Source organism: Nycticebus coucang, chromosome 8, assembly GCF_027406575.1.
Source record: "Nycticebus coucang isolate mNycCou1 chromosome 8, mNycCou1.pri, whole genome shotgun sequence".
Taxonomy (NCBI): domain Eukaryota; kingdom Metazoa; phylum Chordata; class Mammalia; order Primates; family Lorisidae; genus Nycticebus; species Nycticebus coucang.
Window position 1 is genome coordinate 25,774,638 of NC_069787.1, and position 10,524 is coordinate 25,785,161.

At 43.2% G+C, this 10,524-nt stretch overlaps 1 protein-coding gene across 1 annotated transcript; it reads left to right on the forward strand.

The window, feature by feature from the left end:
• Positions 1-4,140: 4,140 nt before the first annotated feature.
• On the forward strand, positions 4,141-4,795 carry LOC128592431 (60S ribosomal protein L26-like 1). The gene has a single exon (XM_053600355.1). It carries the CDS (start codon positions 4,190-4,192, stop codon positions 4,625-4,627), a length of 438 nt encoding a protein of 145 aa, XP_053456330.1. The 5' UTR covers positions 4,141-4,189; the 3' UTR covers positions 4,628-4,795.
• The last annotated feature ends 5,729 nt before the right edge of the window (positions 4,796-10,524 follow it).

Sequence of the window (10,524 nt, forward strand, 5' to 3'; positions counted from 1 at the left end):
AATCTTTTCTTTTGTCTTGACTTTAGACAGGTTCATCACAATGTGCCTTGGAGAAGCTCGGTTAGAGTTGAGGCGACCTGGGGTCCGATATCCCTCTGAAAGCAGTGTGTCAGAATGTTTGGTGATGTTTGGGAAATTTTCTTTTATAATATTCTCTAGTATGGCTTCCATTCCTCTGGGGCATTCTTCTTCCCCTTCTGGAATTCCTATAACTCATATGTTGGAATGCTTCATGAAGTCCCATAATTCTGACAGTGAACGTTGTGCTTTCTCTCTCTTCTTTTCTGCCTCATTTACTATCTGAGTTATCTCAAAAACTTTGTCTTCTACCTCTGAAATTCTTTCTTCTGCATGGTCTAACCTGTTGCTGATACTTTCCATTGCATCTTTAAGTTCCCTGATTGACTGTTTCATTTCCTTCAGCTCTGCTATATCCTTTTTATATTCTTCATATCGTTCATCTCTGATTTGATTCTGTTTTTGGATTTCCTTTTGGTTATTTTCCACTTTATTGGCAGTTTCCTTCATTGTTTCCATCATTTCTTTCATTGTTTTCAACATGTGTATTCTAAATTCCCTTTCTGTTATTCCTAACATTTCTGTATAGGTGGAATCCTCTGCAGTAGCTACCTCATGGTCCCTTGTTGGGGTTGTTTTGGACTGGTTCTTCATGTTGCCTGGAGTTTTCTGCTGATTCTTCCTCATGAGTGATTTCTTTTATCTGTTTCCTTGCCCTAATTTTCCTTTCGCTTCCTCTTGCTCTTTAAGTTCTTGTGCCTGTGGAAGTTGTGGGCGGGTTTAGACGGATTGAACACGTGCGACCACTTGCCAGTTTTCCACTGTTTTAGTCCTCCTCTTGGGGTCCAGAAGTCTCTCGCTGACTCCCTGTATCCTCATTGGAGTGATAATAGGCAGTTCCCACTAGCCAGAGATGCCTGGAGTCCTATCTCCCCAGACTCACGGTGCCCAGATGCAAGGAAGCTGTTACTCGGCTGCCATCTTGCTCCGCCTCTCTCGTAATCGCTATTTTTCGGCGAGCGGCTGCAGGCGAAAACGGCGGCGGCGGCTGAGGCGGCGATGCCCTTGTCTTCTGTAGAGGCTACAGCTGCGACGCTCTCGCTCCTTTGCCCGTGTCCAGTAAGGTGGCGGATGGCGCGCAAGGACCGGAGCCTCCTCCTCCTCAGCGACTCGGCTCTGAATCCTCTGCAGTAGCCACCGAGGAGCCCGACGGGTGGGGGGAGGGGACGCTCGGCTGCGGGCGGGGGAGAAGGTGAAGGAGGGAGCAGGCTGGGGACCGCTGAGTAGGGCGGGGAAGGAGAGCCGGTCGCCACACATCCCACAGTCTCAGCGTGCCAGGACCACAACTCCCGGCATGCCCTGCTCCGTCCGTCCGGGGTCTGCGCCTCCCTCCGCGCGCCCAATGTCGAGGGGCCACGCCCTCTCTGGTCACGGACAATGGAATAAAGCCAACTGTCCTCAGGCTGCTTTTGTAGATTCCAAGACCACCAGTGAGGTATGTCAGGTTGCCCAGAGCTCCCATCCGGCCAGGGGAAATGCTCGCAGAGTCTCCCCCTTACGATTTTCTTAATAGCATTTTCTTTTCTCGTTTACTTAATTATATGAATACAATATTTAATACATGTAACTTAAGAAATATGTGTTGATTGGCTATGTTATCAGTGACGCTTCTAGACAATGGTAAGCTATTAGCAGTTAAGTTTGAGGGGAGTTAAAGTTATAAACAGATTTTTGACTGCATAGTGGGTTGGCTCCCCTAACCCCTATGTTTTTCAACAGTCAACCATGATAGATCACTAACCTGCTCTATTTGTACTATGCAGCGATCCCTAACCTGCTCTGTTTGTACCATGCAGTATTGTTTCATTTAATCACCACAACAGCCCATAGGATAGATGCTATTAGCCGTTTTCCTTTAACAGGTGAGAAAACTGAGGCACAGAGAGGTTTCTTGCTTGCCTGCTCTAAATATCAGATCTGCTGGTGGCCCATCCATAGCCCTTAGTCCTCACCCTTGCAGTCTCTGCCACGTCTTACCATCCTACTGCAAATACCTGCAAGTCTCCCCCTGACAGCTTCTCTCTACTCCCACGGTGGAGGCAGGCCAGAACTGCCAAAGAGTTCCTGCTTCCAGGAGCAGCCCTCAGCTGATAAGGGATGTGATGAGTTAGAGCAGTGATTTTCAACCGGTGTGCCCTGGCATAGTGTTGTAAAGTGAGAGGATCTTAGGTGTGCCATGAAAGTTTTTAAAGATCATTAGTTAAATTATTTTCAAAAGAAGTTCAAAGCACAATTAGTGTATTCCTTTTTACTCTTTTGTTTGATCCCCATAATTCAACTGTGCCGCAGAAGTTTAACTATAGATAGGTTTAAATGTGCTGTGAGATAAAAAAAGGTTGAAAATCCCTGAGTTAGAGGATAAGCACCCCAGCTTGCTTGCCTTCTGGGTAGCATCACTTGAGTCATGTCTATGTGTTGTCCCCAAGTTCCCCAGTAGGACAGAAATCTCAGTTGCCTATAGAGGAAACCTAATCAACAACGCTCCATGCATCACCCAGCTTCCCTTCCCTGTTAGACTCTCCACTCCCCAACAGTGACCCTTGGGATCCCCTCCAAAATTAACTGCTTGTGTTCAAACTCTTGCCTCAGGGCCAGCTTCTAGAGGGACCCAACCTAAAACATGTAAGAAAAGACAGTTCTGGCATTCCACCCAGGTGCTAACTCCCAAGCCAGCTCTCTGAACTGCCACCCCTTAGACCCCACACAAGTCAAACTCCTGAGTGCCTGAGTGGCAGAGATTGTTTTCAAATGCAAATTCATCCAACACCTAATCAGATGTTGGAATTACCTACCATTTGGGATTAGCCACAATTCTGATCTCTCCGTTCATATAAATCATTGAGAATTCACTAAGTAAATAGGAGGCTGGGGATATTGTTCAATGTTGGTTTGTGTTTTCCTTCCAAGTATCAGAGAGTCAGGTTTGGACTTGAACTCTGGCTTCATATTTTCAGGGCCAAAGAGACAGAGTTAGCACAGAGAGCAGAGCCGGCTCCTCTGGGTTTCAGCCAGGGGTCCCTCCTGTCTTGAAGGGCTGTGAGCAGAAGCAGGCCAAAGCCCTGAAGAACAGCAGGAACAGTCACCACATCAGTCAACGGGAGCAGAACTACCCAGGCTCATTTTTCTCCTTCTCATTTGCTTTCTTGAAAGCATCAGTGCCTCCAGCAGTCTCAGAGGGGTTGACCAAGAAGCCAGAGGCTCCCAGAAAATCTACCTGGCTCTGGAGAAAGCCCCAAGCTTTCCATCTCTGTGTCTCCAGAGCCCTGAGTCCTCATATGCCCTGTCTCCTGCCCACCACTCCCTCTGGCTGAACTTCCTCACCCAGGGCCACTCACATTTCGCAAATACCACCACTGTCTGTCTGCAGCTTGCCTTGCCAGTGAGGCACGGAGGAAGCCTTGCTGTCTAACACCTGCCTCTTAATGCCACTTCCAGAATAGAATTGAGTAGAAAGGAAAGTAACAGCAGCACTATTTATCTAATGGTATCTTTATCTACATTAGCGTTTCCAATACCCTGGTCCCCAGGCCCCTTGTGCATGGAGAGGCTGTAACAGGTGTTCTATAGCCAAATAAGTTTAAGAAATACTGCATGTGAAACCTCTTGAGAACTAAAAATGCACATTAGCGTATTAAAGGCTCAAATAGGTGCTACAGCCAAACAACCAATTTTATTTATTTATTTAAGACAGAGTCACAGTAGCCCGGGCTAGAGTGTTGTGGCATTAGTCTAGCTCATAGCAACCTCCACTCCTGGTTGAAGCAAATCTCCTGCCTCGTCTCCCCAGCAGCTGGGACGATAGGCATCTACCACAATGCTCTGCTAATTTTTCTATTTTTAGTAGAGACTGGTTTTCACTCTTGCTCCAGCTTGTCTCAAACCTCTGACCTCAACCAATCCTCCTGCCTCAGCCTCTCAGAATGCTAGGATTACAGGTGTGAACCACCACACCCAGCCCAAACAACCAATTTTAATCCAGTCTCTTCCAAAAATATCTGACTCTAAACATCACTCCCACTATTTAAAATAGAAAATAATTAAAATATAATTAATATCCTACTTCCGGCCGTGCGCGCTTCGTGTCTGAATACGTAGACTCCGGACGGTCACCATGAAGTTCAATCCCTTCGTGACCTCGGACCGCAGCAAAAACCGCAAACGACATTTTAATGCCCCCTCGCACGTACGCAGGAAGATCATGTCGTCTCCGCTATCCAAGGAGCTCCGGCAGAAGTACAACGTGCGCTCCATGCCCATCCGCAAGGACGATGAAGTCCAGGTGGTTCGAGGACACTATAAAGGTCAGCAAATTGGCAAGGTAGTCCAGGTGTACAGGAAGAAGTATGTCATCTACATTGAGCGGGTGCAGCGTGAGAAGGCTAATGGCACAACTGTCCACGTGGGCATTCACCCAAGCAAGGTGGTTATCACCAGGCTAAAACTGGATAAAGATCGGAAAAAAATTCTTGAACGCAAAGCCAAGTCTCGACAAGTTGGAAAAGAGAAAGGCAAATACAAGGAAGAACTTATTGAGAAAATGCAGGAATGAATATAATCTTTTGTGTAGCCGTGTTTCACTGTAATTTTGAGCCTAATGTGTGTTTGGAACTTTTCAAAAATGTACCTGAAATATTCCATTTCCTTCCTGTTTTGTTATTGACCTGTGGCTCTATAAATCTACACTTGCAAGTTTGATTAAAAATTTTATGAATAAAAAAAAAAAAAAATAAAAAAAAATAAAATATAATTAATATCTAGTAGAGGACTTATACTCTAGGAAAAAGAGTTGGGCAATCATTATCCTAAATTTTATAATTATTGCCTACAAGAGGATTTTTCTTTTTTTCTTTTTTTTGAGACAGAGTCTCACTATGTCACCCTCAGTAGAGTGTCATGGTGTCACAGCACACAGCAACTTCAAACTCTTGGGCTTAAGACATTCTCTTGCTTCAGCCTCTGAACTAGCTGGGACTACAGGCGCCCGCCTCAACACCTGGCCATTTTTTTGTTGTAGTTGTCATTGTTGTTCTGCAGGCACGGGCTGGATTCGAACCCACCAGCTCCAGTGTATGTGGCTGGTGCCCTAGCTGCTGAGCTACAGACACCAAGCCAAGAGGATTTTTCTTTTTCTTTTTTTTGCAGTTTTTGGCCAGGGCTGGGTTTGAACCCACTGCCTCCAGCATGTGGGACCAGCGCCCTACAACGTTGAGCCACAGGCGCTGCCCGGATTTTTCTGATACCCATCTAGGCTGGGCATCCTATGTTTGTGAAATAATCGTACAGACAAGGTCACTGTCCCCCCAGTGCCTGCCCACCTTTTCAGCCTGCTGGGAAGGTTAAATGAGCTTATGGGTATTTGGAGAAGTACAAAGCATCTGAAATGTGTATTATTATCATTCGTAAACTCTCCATTGTAGTTTGTTTCTAAAAACTGCTAATAAGAAACCTCCTAACCCGGCGGCGCCTGTGGCTCAGTGAGTAGGGCGCCGGCCCCATATGCCAAGGGTGGCGGGTTCAAACCAAGCCCTGGCCAAACTGCAACCAAAAAATAGTCGGGCGTTGTGGCGGGTGCCTGTAGTCCCAGCTGTTCTGGAGGCTGAGGCAGAATTGTGTAAGCCCAAGAGTTAAAGGTTGCTGTGAGCTGTGTGACGTCATGGCACTCTACCCAAGGGCAGTACAGTGAGACTCTGTCTCTAAAAAAAACAAACAAACAGACTTACTCGTAGTGTGAGCTTGGATTAGTTACTTAACCTCTCTGAATCTTACTTTTCTTTTAAGGAGAAGATTATGAGGGTGCTTACATTATTGGGAGGTTGTTACGGCCAAATTGACTAATCTGTGCGAAAGTGCTTGAAATGATCCCTGGCATATAGAATATGTAATTCAGTGTATGTTATGCAGATTCAAAAGCCTTGGGACATTAAAATAAATATTTTTTTTCCATCTAGAAATGGACAGGCTTTATACTACTAAGGGAAACAAAAATTGGATTGTCCAATGCCAACATCATTTTCAAGTTTTATTAAGCATAAACATCATTCTTAAATTCCTTCGTTTTTGGTTATATTATCAAAGGTTAGTTAAGATCAAAGTTTCTATCAGACTCGAACAAGGCGGAGCAAGATGGCAGCCGAGTAACAGCTTCCTTGCATCTGGGCACCGTGAGTCTGGGGAGATAGGACTCCAGGCATCTCTGGCTGGTGGGATCTGCCTATCATCACCCCTGAGAGGATACAGGGAGTCAGCGAGGACTAAAACAGTGGAAAACCAGCAAGTGGTCGCGTGTGTTCAATCCGTCTAAACCCACCCACAACTGTAAGTTCAGTAGCAGCGAGACTGCAAACCAGAAAGGCCTTACCTGTGAACTATTTTGGTGTCCTTGGACTTGGCACTCAGCTGAACTGCCTTGGGGAGAGTCTGAGCTGGAGTGCGGAGAACTTTGGCCTTTGTCTAGTCTGAGCCGCTGAGCCAGACGGAGCTAATAGTGTTTGGCTCTGGGTCACAGGCAGACATTGTGAGTGATCTGCCCCAGCAAGCTCCACCCTCAGGGTCGCAGAGCTAGAATTGGGTGGGAGCTGGTAACCCAGCGACCAAGTAGCCTAAGGGCGGGGTCTGAGCCGCCTTGCAGCCCTAACCCTCGGGGGCAGAGGGAGACCAGTTTTGGCACACTGGGCAAGTGGATAGCCACTTCAGCAGTGATTCCAGCGACAAGCACTTCCCTGAGAAAGCTTCTGCTCAGCAAGTGAACAAGTTCAAAGAGCCTTTTAAGTGGGCTGAAGAGAGATTTCGGGTGTCTACCTGCTGGGGTTTGAGAAAATAGCAGCCTCCAGTCGTATCACAACTGTGATTAACATCTCATACCCCAGAAGACCACGTGTTGCCCAGACAATATTCAATAACATATATATACTGCTTTGTTTTTGGTTGTGTGTTTTTTTTTTTTTTTTTGGTTTGGTTGTTTTTTTTGTTTATTTTGATGTTGTTGATTGTTGTTTTGTTTTTTAAGTTCAACCTTTTCCATATAGATCCTTTTTCTATCTCAATTTTTCTAGTTTAATTATAATTTCCTATTGCTGCCTATTTCAATAATTAGAACTTCATTTTTGTTAGTGTTTCTACTAAATTATTTGGTTTTTCCAGCCAATTTTATCCCATAAAGTTTTCTGTTTGCTTGTTTTGGTTTGATTTATAGCATTTTTGTCTTTCCTCTCTACTTGGTGGAGGTGGGGTACTGTGTCAGATCAGGTTAGCAAAGAGCTGCTGACCTCAAGGGAACCACCCAGGTGGGCACCCCCAGAAGGTGGGTTTTTTTTAAGGTTGTATCAAAGTACCCTACTGTACACCTATATTGCTCTGTCTTCCTCTTTCTGTGCCTCTCTTCTTTTTGTCAATATTCCCTTTACCCACCCCCTCTCCTTTCTCTATTTTTCTTTTTTTTTCTTATCACTCGGTCCTCCTTTCTTTCATCCCTTTTTTGCTCCTCAACCTTCTCACCCTTCTGGTCCTGAACCCTTAGTCCACAGGCACGAGAACTTAAAGAGCAAGAGGAAGTGAAAGGAAAATTAGGGCAAGGAAACAGATAAAAGAAATCACTCATGAGGAAGAATCAGCAGAAAACTCCAGGCAACATGAAGAACCAGTCCAGAACAACCCCGCCAAGGGACCATGAGGTAACTACTGCAGAGGATTCCACCTATAAAGAAATGTTAGGAATGACAGAAACGGAATTTAGAATACACATGTTGAAAACAATGAAAGAAATGATGGAAACAATGAAGGAAACTGCTAATAAAGTGGAAAATAACCAAAAGGAAATTCAAAAACAGAATCAAATAAGAGATGAACGATATGAAGAATATAAAAAGGATATAGCAGAGCTGTAGGAACTGAAACAGTCAATTAGAGAACTTAAAGATGCAATGGAAAGTATCAGCAACAGGTTAGACCATGCAGAAGAAAGAATTTCAGAGATAGAAGACAAAGTTTTTGAGATAACTCAGATAGTAAAAGAGGGAGAAAAGAAGAGAGAGAAAGCAGAATGTTCACTGTCAGAAATATGGGACTTTATGAAGTGTTCCAACATACGAGTTATAGGAATTCCAGAAGGGGAAGAAGAATGCCCCAGAGGAATGGAAGCCATACTAGAGAATATTATAAAAGAAAATTACCCAAATATCACCAAAGATTCTGACACTCTGCTTTCAGAGGGATATCGGACCCCAGGGTGCCTCAACTCTAACAGAGCTTATCCAAGACACATTGTGATGAACCTGTCCAAAGTCAAGACAAAAGAAAAGATTGTGCAAGCTGCCAGGAGTAAGCGCCAGTTGACCTACAGTGGCAAATCCATCAGAATGACCGCAGACTTCTCTAATGAAACTTTCCGAGCAAGAAGACAATGGTCATCTACCTTTAATCTACTTAAACAGAACAATTTCCAGCCCAGAATTCTGTACCCTGCTAAGCTAAGCTTCAAAATTGACAGAGAAATCAAATCATTTACGGATATACAAACATTGAGGAAATTTGCCACAACAAGACCAGCTCTATAGGAAATACTTCAACCTGCTCTGCACACTGACCACCACAATGGATCAGCAGCAAAGTAAGAACTCAGAAATTAAAGGACAGAACCTAACCTCCACACTGTTGCAAAAGATAAAACTAAGCAATGGACTCTCACAAAATAAGACGAATAGAATACTACCACACTTATCAATTATCTCAATAAATGTTAATGGCTTGAATTCCCCACTGAAGAGACATAGATTGGTTGACTGGATTAAAAACCACAAGCCATCCATCTACTGTCTGCAAGAAACACACCTGGCTTCAAAAGACAAATTAAAGCTCCAAGTCAAGGGTTGGAAGACAATTTTTCAGGCAAATGGAATTCAGAAGAAAAGAGGAGTTGCAATCTTATTTTCAGATACATGTGGATTTAAAGCAACTAAAGTCAAAAAAGACAAAGATGGTCACTTTATATTGGTCAAGGGAAAAATACAACAAGAAGACATTTCAATTCTAAATATCTATGCACCCAATTTAAATGCTCCCAGATTCTTGAAACAGACCTTACTCAGTCTGAGCAATATGATATCTGATAATACCATCATAACAGGTGACTTTAACACTCCTCTTACAGAACTGGACAGATCCTCTAAACAGAAATTAAACAAGGATATAAGAGATTTAAATGAGACCCTAGAACAACTGTGCTTGATAGACGCATATAGAACACTCCATCCCAAAGATAAAGAATATACATTCTTCTCATCACCCCATGGAACATTCTCCAAAATTGATCATATCCTGGGACACAAAACAAATATCAACAGAATCAAAAGAATTGAAATTTTACCTTGTATCTTCTCAGACCATAAGGCACTAAAGGTGGAACTCAACTCTACAAAAATGCTCGACCCCACCCAAAGGCATGGAAATTAAACAATCTTCTGTTGAATAACAGATGGGTGCAGGAAGAAATAAAACAGGAAATCATTAAATTCCTTGAGCATAACAACAATGAAGACACAAGCTACCAAAACCTGTGGGATACTGCAAAAGCAGTTTTGAGAAGAAAATTCATCGCTTTAGATGCCTATATTCGAAAAACAGAAAGAGAGCACATCAACAATCTCACAAGAGATCTTATAGAATTGGAAAAAGAAGAACAATCAAAGCCTAAACTCAGTAGAAGAAAAGAAATATCCAAAATCAAATCAGAGATCAATGAAATTGAAAACAAAAGAATCATTCAGAAAATTAATGAAACAAGGAGTTGGTTTTTTGAAAAAATAAGTAAAATAGATAAACCATTGGCCAGACTAACAAGGAACAGAAAAGTAAAATCTCTAGTAACCTCAATCAGAAATGATAAAGGGGAAATAACAACTGATCCCACAGAGATACAAGAGATCATCTCTGAATACTGCTAGAAACTCTATGCCCAGAAATTTGACAATGTGAAAGAAATGGATCAATATTTGGAATCACACCCTCTCCCTAGACTCAGCCAGGAAGAAATAGAGCTTTTGAACAGACCAATTTCAAGCACTGAGATCAAAGAAACAATAAAAAAGCTTCCAACCAAACAATGCCCTGGTCCAGATGGCTTCACTCCAGAATTCTATCAAACCTTCAAGGAAGAGCTTATTCCTGTACTGCAGAAATTGTTCCAAAAAATTGAAGAAGAAGGAATCTTCCCCAACACATTCTATGAAGCAAACATCACCCTGATACCAAAACCAGGAAAAGACCCAAACAAAAAGGAGAATTTCAGACCAATCTCACTCATGAATATAGATGGAAAAATTCTCAACAAAATCCTAGCCAATAGATTACAGCTTATCATCAAAAAAGTCATTCATCATGATCAAGTAGGCTTCATCCCAGGGATGCAAAGCTGGTTTAACATACGCAAGTCCATAAACGTTATCCACCATA

Bases quoted from the DNA above. Each gene is read 5' to 3' on its own strand.
- LOC128592431 (XM_053600355.1), top strand. From the start codon at position 4,190: ATGAAGTTCAATCCCTTCGTGACCTCGGACCGCAGCAAAAACCGCAAA.